This window comes from Eurosta solidaginis, chromosome 4, assembly GCF_040869045.1.
Source record: "Eurosta solidaginis isolate ZX-2024a chromosome 4, ASM4086904v1, whole genome shotgun sequence".
NCBI classification, from domain to species: Eukaryota; Metazoa; Arthropoda; class Insecta; order Diptera; family Tephritidae; genus Eurosta; species Eurosta solidaginis.
In genome coordinates, this window is record NC_090322.1 from 193,046,390 (window position 1) to 193,064,202 (window position 17,813).

General features: G+C 39.2%; 1 protein-coding gene across 1 annotated transcript in view; it reads right to left on the reverse strand.

Annotated features, from left to right (window-relative positions):
* The window catches only part of LOC137250826 (M-phase phosphoprotein 8), a 34,786-nt gene extending 18,617 nt beyond the window's left edge, over nt 1-16,169 (reverse strand). Inside the window, exons 1-3 of the mRNA XM_067784386.1 lie at nt 16,027-16,169; nt 15,715-15,927; nt 15,338-15,652 (exon numbers count right to left, since the gene is read on the reverse strand). Of these exons, the coding sequence (XP_067640487.1) occupies nt 15,338-15,652; nt 15,715-15,900 (501 nt within the window). The 5' untranslated portion in view covers nt 15,901-15,927; nt 16,027-16,169. The remainder of the gene's footprint in view (nt 1-15,337; nt 15,653-15,714; nt 15,928-16,026) is intronic.
* Between the last annotated feature and the right edge of the window lie 1,644 nt (nt 16,170-17,813).

The following is a 17,813-nucleotide window of genomic DNA, read 5'->3' on the forward strand; positions in this document are numbered from 1 at the left end:
ACCTCGTATGCCACATACCGTTGGTAATTTGCGTTCGCTATATATACCGTATATGGCTCCTAATTATCACCAGCAAACTGCTTATAATGGGTTTTCATCAAACGTTGCTACTCACAAAAAAAAAAAAAAAAACTTGAATATAAAAGACGCCAGCAAACTTTTAACGTGCTAGCTGCTGGAATTTGAAGTGAAAACTACACTTTTGGACATGGAGAATAACTACTTCACTAATCTTTTACATGCTAAATTATTGTTTTTTGTACGATGATGTTGAATAAAGAGAACTTACATAGATGAAGATGATGATACGAGTTTTCCCCAACACGTGCTTATTCGAATGTAGAGAATAATTGCTTATGATAAGAAACTTTGAATCTCAAGAGATACATTCCTTCAACGAATCAGGTTGGTTTTCTTTTTTTGGATTGTAGGTAATTTCGTAGACTGCTGTTCTGAGCCATTGGGGATAGAACCCTTTTCATTCTTATCTTGTGATATGGCCAATGTGGATCTATTAATTGATTCACCATCATTGACCATCTTGTGCACGCCGTAGTAAAAAATGAAATGAACGAACGGAAAATCACTTGATACACTTCCCGTTGTTTCAATTCATAGGAATTTTACATTCTATACACGGGTATGTATGAATGTGCGTTTTTTTTGTCTTTGCCGTTGGTATGCTGGTACCAGTGAGCGGAATGCTAAAAGTGAAAATAGTAGTAGTTGGTAGGTTTTACCAAGAAAACACCAGCTACAGTTCAGATGTGTACAAACAATTAATAAGGTATGGTAAAACAAATATCGCACATTCTCAAGGAAATGACACCTTTAAAACACGTAAACAAGACAAAATTACATGCACATTTGTATATATCTATGTACATAGCTTATGCCTATACGATACTCACTTTTTTCCTGTATCGTGAGTGTGAAATACTGACAAACATGCACCAAAATGTCTAATCACAACAACAATTTTCCAAGGTACCAAAATTACTGCCGAAAACAACCAATTTCAGCATGTTATCGTTTACGTAAAACTTCCTATTGTCGTTCAAATTATTCAAAAAAAAAAAAAAAAAAAAAAACTGAGAGAAATAGCGCAGAAAATATTCGCGTACTCAGTCGATATATTTCTCTACTCAAAAATTTATTTCCTGTTTAAGTTCTTTTTTTTCTCAAAATTTACTGATTTGGTCAGTATCGCCTCCTAATGTTAGTTGGGTGGGCTCTGCAATTCAATACTTTAAAATTATCGCAGTATGCGTTTTCAGTGCGAAAATACTGAAATATTGGTAGAATCAAATTGTTGGTAGCAGAAGTAGTAGAAAATGAAAAATTGGTCAAAAAGGTATGTCAAACTACCAATGCGGTAAAGTACGTGCACTGACTGCCCATATACTTATACCAACGTATGTACATATATATGCCGAGTTTGAAATGTACATTATATTAGGGATGCACAAAATGATGCAAACGGGTACCGAAGAACCCGTTTCCGAAAAATCGGTACCGGAGCCAAACACCCTTCGGGAACCGTGCCATTTGCTAAAGGCCATCAATTAAACCGGACTAGAAGCGTATTTGGGGAAAGGTTGAATAAACAACTCTCATAAATAACCGAAAGGTAACACAAAAAGAGGAAAATGATACATTCTACAAATGATTCTCCTCATCCAAAACGAACATTTTTTTATTTTTTCTTTACATCGCATACAATTTTGCTGTCCAAACATTTTTTTTGTGGCGGGCAGGGAAGTTGTTGGGTTTTAGCACCAACAACACAAATAACAGCGACTCAAAAGAACCCACGCTATACACTTTCTACCCGGTTCGGCACCAGAATGTGTGAACCGAAAATCGTAAATGCTCATTTTCTACAGCACTAGTGTGCCCGTGGCCAACTAAAACGCTGCCGGGTGACACAAAATAAACAAAATAAGGCACTAAAGACCCAGGCACATAACGTGCGGGGAAAGAGGCCATGCACATAATGCACGCCACATATGAATCTTTTTTTTTTGCAGCGACAGATGTTTCCCCTTATGCGCGCGTTAATAAAATTTCCCAAATGCCCAATAATACAACTAGGGACCACTCGCCCATGCACTTTGACAATGACCCGACCCATTGAAACCTATTTCACTCCTTTCAGGAAAATGGGTCGTTTTGCCGCTTTAAAACGTAATGCTGCCACGAACGCAGCGCGTTATTCGTCGGAATGCCGAGTGTGTCTTGAGCGACACCCTATCCGCTTGTGCCCAACCTTTCGGGCGAAAAGGCCAGAAGAGCGCCTCTACGTAACCATTCGCGAAAGCTACTGCGGAAATTGTCTGGCGCCTGATCACCGCTCTAACGCGTGCCCAAGCCAAGGGCGATGCAAACGGTGCGGCGAGAAGCACCACACGATGCTGCACATCGCCTCGATCGACGAAGAGGAGCAGCTATTACGAGAAGCCCGCTCCAAGCCATGGAGCATCCAAGTGGAAGAGGAGCTAGATTCACCCCGAGAGCGGCTAGACGACTCAATCTCGTTATATGCGTCGGACGCTGGAACGGAGACTGGACCTCTTCGTCCACCCCGAAACCGAGATGCCAGCCGAACCGGAGCGGAGACGCGGTCTCTTCGCCCGACCACAACGCCTACAGCCAAATCATTTCGACCACTTCTGCAGCACGAGAGGAAGCGGCTCCAACAAGGGACAGCGACAGCCCAGCGCCATACATATAACGGCCGAGCGGAGACCCGGTCTCTTCGCCGGCAACCCAGGAACCCCCAACGGAGACGACATTCGCGCGACCGCAGAGCGGAGACACGGCCTCTTCGCCTGCACCAACGAAATCAGCCACAAGATCGTAGCCAGGAGGCAACACGCTGCAGCTCACCACCGTGTCCACCTTCCGGTCAGGGCTCGTAGCCCAACATCCAGCGGCCACCGCCACCATGATACCAACGGTAGCGATCACACCCACCGCGGTCGTGAAGATAGAAGCTGGGGGGCGGCTACACCTCGTCCGGGCCGTAATTGACGGATGCTCCCCCACCACCGTGATAGCATATGAGCTCGCCCAGGAGCTCCAACTCCCGGCCAGCAACATTGGCGGGCAAGCAGGATGCCTACTACGCATACGAGGAAGACACGGCCAAAATAAACGAATTGCAACCCATGCGGCGGTCGTGTCCAATTTTCGGCGAATGGCCCCCACGACCAGCGTCGACAGCGCCATAGCATCCCCGTACGCACATCTCCGTCTGGCGGATCCACAGTTTTATTCATCCGCCCCGATCCGCCTCGTACTAGGGACAGACGTATATGCCGAAATAATGCTACCAGGGATTCTGCCCACCACGTTTGGCCCTTTGCTGGCTCAGAGTACCATCTTCGGTTGGGTACTCTCGGGCACAACCAAGGCCTAACATGAAAATGTTCGGTAACGACCGAAATCCATGAATTTTACACTTTTTTATTTTTTATTGAATTTCTGCTGTACACAGTCGCAAGAGGTGTGCGTTTAAAATCTTGTATCATTACAATACGTTCCTTTTTTATTGAATTTTCTTCATACAAAATTCACAAGCATAGAATTTCCAATGAATTTGTAATAAACGGCAAGAAATATGAACACGTATATCTTCTTACTTCTTTTCGCAATCCCTAGCTCTAGGCAAACCTGGCTTAGGCCTTGAATCATAACGGGAAAAGTGCCGAATGACAGAGGCATCAGCAACCAAGCTCACCCATTGCGCAGACCAACTTGCGTGCCGCCAAGCCGGCGGACTGACCAGGGTTTATGTTAAGTTAGATATAATTAGTTATAAGTTTTTTATTTTTTTTCTTCTCTTCTTCACGGTCGGTGATCCTTGGCGGACTGTGATGTTGCGTACCGCAAGGGGGGCGGCATGTTTAGGCCCAAGGCCTAACTTTTACTTGATTGACGGCGCCCCTCCCTAACGTTTTAATAAGATTTCCAGCCACCCACACTCACGCCGCATTTGTGTGCATGCATGCACATGCATGCGTTTCATACGCATGCATGTGTGTGTGCAGGTTGTCAGCACCCATGCACGTATATGTGGGGGCTGTTGTGTGTGTGGCTTTTTTCCCCTCCTTAATACAAGAGGACCTTTTCGCGGCTTAGCGGTTGTCCTCAACGGCACAACCGGTCTCTTTTTCGATTGACCGCCAAGCAGTTCACATCGCCCAGGATCACCATCGTCCAGTTATACACAAAGGTAATATTGTATCCTCTTTTACATTTCCACACACTCAAATTAAATATTATTTTATAACGAGGAATTCCTCTTTGTGTACTTATTTATTTCTTTTTGAGTGAACCTTCCCGAGATCGACCCTTGTGCGCCTACCCACTGCCGGTTTACGACGCACTCAGGCCGAACATATAGTATATATATGGTGGTATATATAGTATATATATATATATTCGCAAATTTTAGCCCCATTTTAACAGCTAGAAGCTTCAAATTTCACCGAATACTTACGTATATAGCATATATTGTTGTCTGAAAAAATCATAGAGATCGGTTGTATATATAGTATATATCTCATACAACCGATTGTTCAGATAAGAAACTTTTCGCAATTTCTACCCCATTTTAACAGCTATAAGCTTCAAATTTCACCGATTGCTTACGTACATATATAGCATATATTGTCTGCAAAAATCATAGAGATCGGTTGTATATATAGTATATATCTCATACAACCGATTGTTCATATAAGAAACTTTTCGCAATTTCTACCCCATTTTAACAGCCATAAGCTTCAAATTTCACCGATTGCTTACGTATATAGCATATATTGTTGTCTGAAAAAATCATAGAGATCGGTTGTATATATAGTATATATCTCATACAACCGATTGTTCAGATAAGAAATTTTACGCAATTTCTACCCCATTTTAACAGCTATAAGCTTCAAATTTCACCGATTGCTTACGTATATAGCATATATTGTTGTCTGAAAAAATCATAGAGATCGGTTGTATATATAGTATATATCTCATACAACCGATTGTTCAGATAAGAAACTTTGCGCAATTTCTGCCCCGTTTTAACAGCTGCAAGCTTCAAATTTCACAAAATGCTTACGTATGTAGCATATATTGTTGTGGCTAAAAAATCATAGAGATCGGTGGTATATATATTATATACTTCATATAAACTGTCATTTTTGCCCCTTTTTTACGGCTAGAAGCTTCAAAATTCATCAAATTTCATCAAATAATTACGTTTACGTCATATATTTTTGAAAGACGTGATTCGTACTCATAGTTTTTACATGCAGACCACAAAAAACGTGAAGCTTTGCATCCTCACACAGATTACCTACCTATTTTTTATTTTATATTTATCTTAAAAATCGTTTAGATATGTTCAAATTTCACCAAATGCTTACGTGTATAGCATATATTGTTGTCTGAAAAACTCATTGAGATCGGTGGTATATATAGTATATATCTCATACAACCGATTGTTCAGATAAGAAACTGTGCGCAATTTCTGCCCCTTTTTAACAGCTAGACGCTTCAAATTTCACCATATGCTTACGTATATAGCATATATTGTTGTCTGAAAAAATCATAGAGATCGGTGGTATATATACTATGTACCCCATATAAACTCTAATTTTTGCCACCTTTTTACGGCTAGAAGCTTCAAAATTCATCAAATTTCATCAAATAGTTACGCTTACGTCATATATTGTTGAAATACGTGATTCGTAGTCATAGTTTTTACACGCAGACCACAAAAAACCTGAAACTTTGGATCCTCACACAAAGTACCTAACTATTTTTTATTTTATATTTATCTTAAAAATCGTTAAGGTATGTAGATCTGTTCACTATATATTTCTTATCTTATACATCCGATTATTCGGAGATTACGAGCAGGATAAGATTATTGTTCAGCCCCATTTATGAAAGGTATGAAGTCTTCGGCACAGCCGAAGACAGTCCCGTTCTTACTTGTTTAAATTTAATTTTTTTTTGTTTTATACAGCCAGTAAGTTTGGTAAGCATAGAAAAAATTTGGTTTTCATTATAAAAAAAATTGCCTCATTCCGCTCAATTCCATTGAACGAATAAATACTCATTAAAGGGAATTTCATATAGTTTCAGATAAAAAAAAAAAAAAAACCATTGCGAAATTTTGCGCTTTTCTTTGTAATCGCCAACTTAATGTCTCTATGCCCTCGCTCACGTATGAAGCGCAGTGACCTAACAATGGAATGTCCTCATTTCAAGTCTACAATACTAGATCCCAAAAAAGACAGTTATACCTGAAATGGTAAAAATCCAGAAACAGGAAAATTGTACACTGAATAGCCTTCATTGTTTGTCATATGAGTTTTCACCATAGTTAACGAGTTGTGCACCTATTCCATCAACTTATGTATGCACGCCTACCTGAGGGTCGTCTATTATGGTGATACTTCTAAGCAATTGAGTGCTTCGGGAATATACATATGTATGTATACGTCACATATACGTCTACCTAACGCTCTGTCGGCATATAAAAAATAAATAAATGTAAGGCGCGATAACCTCCGAAGAGATCTAAGGCCGAGCTTCTCTTCCAATTTGCGGCGTGCTCCTCTTGATTTTCCCTACAAATTGGCCGGACTGGACCTACATGTTTTATGCCGACTCCGAACGGCATCTGCAAGGCAGATGAATTTTCAATGAGCTTTTCATGGCAGAAATACACCCGGAGCGCTTGCCAAACACTGCCGAGGGGCGACTCCGGTTAGAAAAATTTTCTTCTAATTTAAAAACTTTATTTCTAAAATTTTGATGTTGCTTTGCCCGGGATGCGAACCCAGGGCATACGGTGTGGTAGGCGGAGCACGCTACCATCACACCACGGTGGCCGCCATATACATCATCGCAAAAGTGCTACATATGTGGGGCTTCTCCAAAAGATATGAATAATATGCGAGCCCTGTCAGAGCGAAATGTTGACAAAAGCTTGCTTGCTTTCGGAATTTCCCCTTTACATTCTTGGATACGATGCATGGAATGTATGCTACAAATCGCTTATCGAATGGAAATGAAGACCTGGTGTGTGAGGGGGGAAGAAAATAAGGAAAAGATGATAAAGAAGAAAGAACATATCCAAAATAGATTTAGGAAAGAAGTTGATTGATATGCCAAAGCAAAACACCGGCAACACAAATGATGACACTGTGAGATTCTTTGGAATTTTTTCATTAGAACAGCGGGTTAGGGGGCAGAATATTTCCGCGGTAGGTATGCCTGTTGTAAGAGGCGACTAAAATACCAGATTCAAGGGGCTGTGTAGCGCAACCCTTCAGGCTGCCAGCGCAATATATAGCTTCCCCAAACCCAATTGTCAATCTCACCTATCCGCGGCGAATCCTGTTTCACTAACAGACGAGGCTCTGGCGACCCCAAGCTCCTTATGGAACTTGGGGGTGAGGAGGGAGGGGATGGCTTGAAGGTTTAATGTGGCCACATAAATCGTTCCCGAGATGGTCGGGCTAGCACCTAATGATGATGTGGTACCGGAGCGTACCGGATCTGTATCCGGCAAAGGACCATTACATCGATAGCACTCCCCAAAGCCTTCGGGGAGCAACCTTATCGCTACAACAACAACAACAAGATTCTTTGGAGATCCTGAAATAACATCAGACACAACCGGCATAAACATCAATCTTTTGAAAAGGTTTCATACAATACTTTCATGCATAGGATGTGGGATTCAAATAAATTCTGAAGCTTTTGACCACTATGTGACAGAGACAAGGGTACTATATTTATCGGAATATGCTTGGTACAATATGCCAGTGAGCGTACATAAAAATTCCATGTCATGGAGAGTATAATCGTGTCTGCTATTCTTCCTATTGGTCAACTTTCGGAAGAAGCTCAAGAGCCCAAAAACAAAGATGCACGAAAGTATCGTGAACTTTTCACCACAAAAAAGTCAAAAATTTGTAGTAACTTGGATTTGCTGCACAGATTGCTGATATCGTCAGACCTGTTCATATACAGTTTGCGGAAAACCCCTAGGTCAAAGCGGCGAGCATTAACGAGTGAAGTTATTGGCTTATTATCTGAACCAGAGCATGTCGACGATATTGACTCCGACTAACTTTATACCAGTTCAAATATAACTTTTTATTTATAAGTATGTATTTCGTTCAGTTTTTACAAATATATGAAAATAAAATTTTTTAAATATTAATCAAAAGCCTCTAAGCTAAAGTTAAGGTGGTTGTTGTAATTTTGTTGTACACAGCAAAAACATTTTGTACAAAGGGATTTTGCACGGATTTAATTTAAATCCCACGCCATTGGTGGACCGGCCAGTGTAATTTTAATGAAGCACTGATACGCGGGATACGCCGGTGTTGTTACTTTAAAAACCTTAATTTTTCTATTTAAAAAATAATATTTAGGAAAGGTTTTGTTTGTATGTATTTAAGGAAATCAACGTGTTGGCCATTTCGGAAAGATCTGGGGTTTTTGTCTCAAGATCTCGAAGACCGTCCAAAAATTTTCCGGAGTAGCTCCTTGCGGAGGGATTTTCCCTCGATCGCTTACTCCAGAGAGGCTTCACTCCGGTCTTTAGAATTGGTACTGCTACGTCTGTTGAAAAGAAATAGAGATACATAAAATAGTCACATTTTTGTCTGTATATCTAGTGCAAACCGTAGTTTCACATAGGGATAACCCCTAATAATCGTCGCGAACACAATTTCTTTAAATCATTTGTGGCTCCTTGGCGTTCACGCACAAAGGCGACTTATGGTTGCTATTAATGGTCTATTAAAACTCATGACTCTCGTGGCACAGGGCGCCTCCAGTTTTTTCGGCTGTTTTAAGAGCTACAATTCCCGATGTGAGAACAGTAGCAATCCCAACCACCAGTCGCTACCACGCCTCCTAACCCTCACACCATATGCCAGCACAGAAGCTATAGGACTGCGATTTCGAACTCATACCTTTTTGTTGTTGTTGTTGTATCAGTGAACTCATACCTTCCTCGACGTCACTTTTAGAAGCTCTAGGTGTAGCTCCGAAGACTTTCCATCGGATGCTTTTGTCGCGCTATGCTGCCGAGCTACCCCAGAGAAACACCTTGAAACGTTAGGGAGTGACTATTCGGCCAAGAATGCCGCCCTCGAAATCATAAGCAGTCTAAGTGGATGCCAATGCGTAATGGGTGAAAATCGTATAATCCTTGGCGCATCTACATAATTAAAATTTTACAAGGACCCTGGATAAAATTTTTAAAATGTAGACCAAAGTTTGCAGACGTTTGTGTTCACAACATTGTTTTCAATAGTCCTCGTTAAATCAAAACGATATTTAAGAATGAAAGTCGACCGATTTTAAGTTGAAAGATGTTAACTGCTGTTTTCCGGCCTTATGAGCTTATTATGGATGACCGCATAGCTTCAGTTTTCAGACTAGTTCGACTGTCCACTACATTAGGGTAGTAGCACACACGGTCATTAGTTCGACTTTCTTGGGAAAGCTTTTGGTTCACCACTTTGAATGTTCTTGCGAAGGACAAAGCCTCACCTGGTAAATATATGTGCCTAAGTATTCACATTTGTAAAAGGAGCCGTAACGTGTAGGTCATATTTAAACTTGGTTGACAGGCTATAATCAATGTGACTCACTCCAAGGGACTAGTTTTGGATAGGGCCGCCAACTTTAGGAAATGTCAAAACGGGAGACATGGGTGTTAAAGGATGAAGTATGAAAATCAAAATTTACTTTTCAGACGCTATTATATAATTTCGCAAATAAACAACAGATGTTTGAATGTAAGTAAGCCCAAGTGACCTCCACTTAAGTATGTCCTCAACTTAAGTATGAGGTAAGAATCATTCCAAGGAGTGTTCATACCCCTAGAACCTAGTAAAGGATATTGCATCACTGATTTCGCTTATTCTTTTAGCCAATCGCAATATAAATTTTTAAAAAAATCGGCACTTTTTTTGAGTATTTTGCTTTTTTTAACAACTTAAGGACAATTTCAAAACATGTTCGCCTTGGGTCATTTTATTTGAATTCATTGATCATTATTAATTTTTTTTTAAATATTCAAAGTGAACATATAAATTTATTATATAACTTTTCCTTTATTGTTTTGTTTTAATAACTTGGTGAATTGGGTGATGGAAAGTCCGTGTTAAGCTGACATCGAAAACGCCTGTTATTTTAAATAACTTTTGAACAGTTAGAAAGAGTTAAATCTCGCAATTAGTTTATTATAACTGGCATTTATGCGTATCCCTTGATACCCCATTCGACCATATCCGACCAATTTTGGACATGAACAATAAATGGCCTAAACAATCATAAACGAGTAGAAAATATAGTAACGCGCCGGACGCCGCCACCGCCGCGCCGATATTTTTGACATTCGGCGGCGGCGTGCGAAAAACGATTAAAATCGGCGGCGGCGGCGATTATCGACGGTGTATATCTCTAGTCAATATATCCCACCCAAAAATTACCCCATGAAAATGTTTATCTTCAGATTACCAGTACTGAGGTCAAGACGTGTCGTTTGACACCTCTCCCGACATTTTTGGACGTGTATTAGCAAGCAGTCGACGCCTGTTGTAAATTATTTCCAATTTTTCAGTGTACAACAACCACTTGAAATTTTCCATTTCTTTTGCAAATATCCCTTCACAGAAGCAAATTGTTTAAATTCCGAAAAAAAAAATTCAATATGCTGCATTCGACCCTCCACAAATATAAAAAATATATTCCTGGATATATTTCAACAGCCCACCGTCTATGAATTTACAGATTTTAAAATTTTACAAATTTTCAAAGAAATAAATAGGGAAATTTCTGTCCAGATACCATAGAAAGTTTTCCATTTTAGCGTGAAAAGTTTTCAACACGCAACAACAAAATACAGTAACATTTTACAAGACAGTGCAACATCTAATTTTTATCAAAAATTATCAAAGGCTGTATAAAGCGAAGCGTTTCGACTTCTGGCTCCCACATTACTTGGATTGGAAAGTTGGTAGAAAAGGAGATATTATTAGTCAATCAATTGCTCTCCACCTTTATATTTTTACTTCTCATATTTTTGCAATTTCTATGTCAAAATTTAAATATCAAAGTTTAGCAAGAATATGTCATTATATAAGGAGACATTTTTCGCTGATTTTTGTCCATTTATATAAAGGAAGTGCTTAAAATTTTTTTCTTATATTTTTATTTTCTCCTTTTCTTACATTTTATCGGTGTCTTTTAAGTTTTACGCCTGTAGCTCAATGAGAACTTACATAAAAACCAATCCCAAAATTCCCTCCGTTGCGTTTGATTTTTCTAAATATCTCGGCGAACCACCTAGCGAACCTTTTTTTTATTGTGTCATCGATCTCTGAATTAATCTCTAAATTTTTTGCTTCGAGCTCATCGAGAGGTTACTTAAAACCCGGTTTCAAATTTCCAAATTATTATCTAATTTTTTCGATCCGTGCGCCACCCTAACGGAATTTTTTCTCCTTTTGTTCCTTTGTCACGGTGTCTTAACATGTCTCTGGTTTCATGTTTGTAGCTCAATGAGAAGTTACTTTAAAATCGATCTCAAAACACCAAATTTCCAAATTCTGATCAAAATATTTCGATCCGTGCGCCACCTAACGGAATTTTTTTCTCCTCTTCTTAAACTTTCCCGGCGTCTTATCCTACCTGTGAAGTTTTACGCTTGTAGCTCAATGAGAACTTACATAAAAATCAATCCCAAATTCCCTCTGTTTCGTACGATATTTCTAAATATCTCATCCCGTGCGCCCCCTAGCGAATCTTTTGTGTCGTGTCATCGGCTGTCATCGACCTCTGAACTAAGTTTGAAATTTCAAGTATCTAACTCATCGAGAAGTTACTTAACCCTTTCGTCCCTGAATTCGAAATTCCTCTCTCCAACAAAAATAGCGAACTTAAAGGCCTGTGCTCGATTAATATACACTATTTCAGATGAAAAAGCAAGAATATATGTTTGTGGGAGGCCGTGGAGGGAGGGGGAGGTGTGGTACTTATATGTACCAATAGCATTTTAACCGGTACACATATGTACCAACAGGTACAACAAGTTACATTGTTTTCTTAGTGTTATCGTTATAATATAAAGAAATATTTTTTTATTTTGTGTGAAACAGCTTGAAACAATCTTTATATAATGGAACATTACATTCTTCGCAATAATTTTTGTTCTCGTATGAATTTTTACTAACGCGCACCGACTAAAACGTCTTCCTGTAACACCTTCGACAGGAAGAGCCAAAATATTTGCTCTTCTTGGAAAGAGTACGTCTTCTTGGTAATGGCAATGCTATATTCTTCTTCCCTTCTGCAACCAATTCTTCAGCATTCACACCATGTAAGATAAGGACCTTTCTCATTTTTACGCCTCAAATCGTTGTAAGGTATCCATGCTTTGCTGTACATATACCAAGGCAAGAATAAAAGACTTTCTTCCGCCATTTGAAAGACTTTCTATAATGATTGTAGAGACTTATGAATTGATCAGCCCATTTTCGATAGAATACATTTGCTTCGGGCAGTCTATTTCCTCTTGAGGACCTGACTTATGTTTTTTTGTAATTTTAGTCATATAAGGTTTATGACCATTAGCCATTATCAACACTTATTTTGTGTCTTGCCACTTTGTCATCGACATAGTAAGACTTTGATTTGCATTTGAGGCTTACTGGGTGCTGAAAGGTATAATTTGGACGTAAGGACCTTGTATCTGTCCAAAATACAATTTATAGTGAAATAGCTTTGGCAGTACAAAATGAGTCGTTTGGCATTATCCAATCAATAAAAAAAAAAAAAATAAATGTAAGGCGCGATAACCTCCGAAGAGATCTAAGGCCGAGCTTCTCTTCCAATTTGCGTCGTGCTCCTCTTGATTTTTCCCTACAAATTGGCCGGACGGGACCTACATGTTTTATGCCGACTCCGAACGGCATCTGCAAGGCAGATGAGTTTTCACTGAGAGCTTTTTCATGGCAGAAATACAATCGGAGCGCTTGCCAGACACTGCCGAGGGGCGACCCCACTTAGAAAAAATTTCTTCTAATTGAAAAATCTTATTTCTAAAATTTTGATGTTGCTTTGCCCGGGAGTTGAACCCAGGGCATACGGTGTGATAGGCGGAGCACGCTACCATCACACCACGGTGGCCGCCAATCAATAATTCGATTATTATCAGATAGATTGAGTGAACAATTTTCTAGACTGCTGCAGAAGCCGCTGTGCCGACTCAGATGTGGAAGATTGCTCAAAATTATTTTGGTTGTGGTCACTCTCACTTTTAGTTTCAAGGTCCATTTCGTCGTCACTTTCATTAAATGAAGAATCTGTTTTATCTTCATTTGGTTAGTAGTCGTGTGATGAGTCCGCAGAAAAATCTGACATACTTTCAATCTCCTTTTAGCTCAACGACCTCTTAATTCATTTTCGTCCGGGATTGAAAGACTTTGTCAACATATCTGTTGGTACATATATGTACCAGCAGAAACGACGGTTGGTACATATATGTACCACAAACTTTAGTACCCAATACAATTTCAATACGAATCAGATACAACATCAAATTTATATACCTTTATTCTGATAGGATTTGTGCTCCAAAATATTAAGAAAGTTTGCAGTTACACTTCAAGTTTACCACTTTTTTTTGCTAAATAATACTAAATAAGGCGTGCTCCGCAACATAAACACGTGCATGAAAACATTTACTAACCACACTTTCATCAACATTCAAGGTTACCGGAAGGTACAATTGTATACCGTTTTTACTGTATTTTAAAACTTTTAGGGTTCATTAAGAGAGGCTGGTACATATGTGTACCACTCGGGACGAAAGGGTTAAAAGCTGGTTTGAAAATTTTCAAATTCTTATCTAATTATTTCGATCCGTGCGCCACCTAACGCATTTTTTCCCGTTTGTTGCATTGTTACGGTGTTCTAAACTATGTGTAAAGTTTCACGATTGTAGCTCAATGAGAAGTTACTTAAAAATCGATCTGAAAATTCTAAATTTCCAAGTTCTTATCTAATTATTTAAATCCGTGCGTCACCTAACGGATTTTTTTCTTCCGTTTTTTGCATTTTCACGGTGTTCTAACCTATGTGTAAAGTTTCACGTTTGTAGCTCAATGAGAAGTTACTAAAAAATCGATTTCAGATTTGTATGAAAAGCGGACAAACATTCAACCGACCTAATATAAAGGAAGTAAAAAACCACAAAGTGACCCCGAGAGGGTCCGAAATATCGGGCTCTATCCATATATTTTTTCACACAAGTTTCACCACGGACTGGGGGATCAAAATTAAATCCGCGCATAACACTTTTCTGCATTAGTATGTGTGTACCGAATCTGGAAAAATACAACAACCACTTGAAAACTTGAACCCATTGTTTGCTTATCCTTTGATAATTTTTGGTAACAATTAAGTGGTCCCTGTCTTGTAAAACGTTACCTTACAACACGGTGCATTTTTATCAAAAATTATCAAAGGTAGTATCAAAAGAAGCGTATCGACCTACGTTTTTAGAATCCGAAAGCGAAAATTAAAATGTTTGTCAAAAAATTTAAGCAAAATTCGGCTGAAATTTGCATGTGGTTGTTGTTTTTTACAGATTTGTTGTACACACACACACATTAATACAGAAAGGTGTTCCTCGCGCATTGTTTTGATCCCCAAACTGGTGTCGGACCCACCCAGGGTTATTTTTTTAAATAGCGGTGGAAGGACCCTAAACGCAGAGTTGTTCTATGCAAAAAAAAAAAACAAAAACTATGGATCGGGCCCCATATGTATTTCCGACCCTCTCGGGGTAATTTTAGTTTTTTGTAAATAGCTTTCGACAGAAGTAAAATTTTTGCTTTCCGCTTTCGGATTCTTAAATCGGAGGTAGAAACGCCTTTTGATACCACCTTTGGTAAGTTTTGATAAAAAGTAGGTGGTGCACCTTCTTGTAAAACGTTACCAAATCACAACCATTTTATGGGCGTGTGAATGTTTGAAAATATACATTTTATATTAAACCTTTGGCGCTAAATGCAGGATCATATCGAATGAATATTCCAAGAGATGCATATTTGGCCTAAAAGGCGAATTGCCCTAATGTTATTTCCGATTATCAAGTTTCAACGAAAACGTAACCTAATTGTTTCTACGTCGCTATAAGATATCGATTAATCGAAACAATCGAAAATAAAAAGCGTTCACGACTAGATAACCTCAAAACATTTGTAAAATTGTTAAAATTAAGTTAATTAATAAATCTTACCTCGTACACTTCCTCGCCACCTTCCTCTTCCTCAACGGCAGTCTTAGCAGGTGCCTTTTTACCCTTACCACGCTTACCACCCGCTTTTCCATTTTTGCCAGCAGCTTTCTGCTTTCCACCAGTAGCAGCCTTGCGTCCCTTCTTGGCACTTCCGGCTCCACCACCATTTAATGGCTCATCATCACTATCCACATCATTACCATCGCCATCAGCAAGTTTTTCGGGAGCCGCTTTACGCTTATTAGCTTTCTTAGCACCGCCTCCTGTACCGCTGCTACCCTCTTCTTGTGGTTGATCTTCATCTGTGACGCTACCCTGTATAGAAAATGGAGTTCATTACCAACTATATTTGCCACGGAAATTTTTCAATCACTAACAATGCTTTTCTTCTTTACTTCTTCAGCACCACCTTCCTCGCCGGCATCACCAGCTGTACCTTCACCATCCGATTCATCGCTATTGGACTCTACCGTGGCGCTCTTTTTAGTTTCTTCATCTTGATCGTTTTCATTTTCGGCTGATTCCGCATATTCTGCAATTTTCTTCTTATGCACTCTTCCCATTTTGTAAGTATGTATTAATATACGCCGCTAAAATCCAACGATAACAAAATTCAATACAATACTTATCTTAATAATTAACAAAACATTTGCAATTTATTTATATATAATTGCATCAGGTTATCAAACCTTCAAAAATTGCTTGCAAAGTTATTTTTTATTATCCACACACAGAAAAGACGCCGTGAAAATTTGTGGTAAAAAACACAGAAGCGCCGAAAAAGGAGTACAGAAATTTACAAACGCAACGTTGTTAACCGAAATGATGCGGAAAATGGAACGGAACAGCTCAAATGGAAATGGAACTACAGAGCTGTATTTTTGGAATATATACCAGCAGACGGAGGAATATAAGTGGTGTCCATATCTCAGCTGACTCCTCATTTTGATTGATATTAGCTGTGTTTTTTTTACATCTATTTTCGTTAACGCTTAACCTTTATACGGGTAATTCTTTACTTTAGCTCACTGCTAAAGCTCGTCCGAAAATATCACGAGAGGTGTCAAAAGACGCGTCTTAATCCCAGGAATTTTATTTGTGTGAAAAGATATTTTCAAAAAACCGAAAAATGGCCCGGGAGCGCTCCGAAACCGGGGGTGGAATCCATAGTATTTTTGCGTCCTGGGTGGGACTAACACCGGTTTGGGGACCAAAACTATATCCGCGCAAAACACTTTTACCCACAGTTTTTCTTGTGGGTACAACAAAATCATCAAAATTACAACACCCGCACGAAAATTGTCGATTTTGTTGCAAATAATCTCCGAAAAGAAATAGTTTCCTATTTCTGCTTTCGGATTCGTGATCCTGGGTCCAAAGCGCGTCTTTTGACACCTTTCCCGATATTTTTGGACGAGTTTTAGCAGTTGTGAGCTAAAGTAAAGAATTCGTTTATATGGACTGCAAAGCGGTAAACTTTATCTTCTCTTCTGAAATTGCTGCGCATAAAATTAGTACTCCTAAATTTTAATACGTATTATACTCAAATGCAAATGAAATACTATGTATTTATGTTGCACCTCCACAATAGTTAATCTACGCGTTCACTACACACATGCCTAGGAACTAAAACTCGCTAAATATTGATTTTAGTTAGTCCAAATTCATTTCAAAAGTTCCAAAAAACATTTTTTGGTTTTTATTTTCTGCTGTTTTTGTTGTTTCTTTGGTAATTTTTAGCTTAGCTCACAACTTCTAAAACTCGTCCAAAAATATCGGGAGGGGTGTCAAGACGCGTTGGATGACGAACCCGAAAGCAGAAATTGGAAATTTTATTTCTTTTCGGATATATTTGCAAACAAAATTGAACATTTTCATGTGGTTAAGTGTTTTGCGCGGATATAGATTTGGTCTCCAAACTGGTGTTGGACCCACCCAGGGTAATTTTTTATAAGAGCGGCCGAAGGCCGCCAATGCAGAAAGGTGTTCTGCGCAAAAATACTATGGATCCCACCCACGGTTTCGGAGCGCTCCGAGGCCATGTATGTATGTATGTATTTATTTGAAAATTTGTTCCTAGCACAACAATTTTGACAAATTATTTAACAGTGCTAGTCATGAATAGCATGAGCTATAAAAATTGAACATTTATAATAATAATAAATTAGATTAATCAAATTAAATTAAATATAGCGGATAATAGTGGCGGCCACCGTGGTGTGATGGTAGCGTGCTCCGCCTATCACACCGTATGCCCTGGGTTCAACTCCCGGGCAAAGCAACATCAAAAATTTTAGAAATAAAGTTTTTCAATTAGAAGAAAATTTTTCTAAGCGGGGTCGCCCCTCGGCAGTATTTGGCAAGCGCTCCGGGTGTATTTCTGCCATGAAAAGCTCTCAGTGAAAACTCATCTGCCTTGCAGATGCCGTTCGGAGTCGGCATAAAACATGTAGGTCCCGTCCGGCCAATTTGTAGG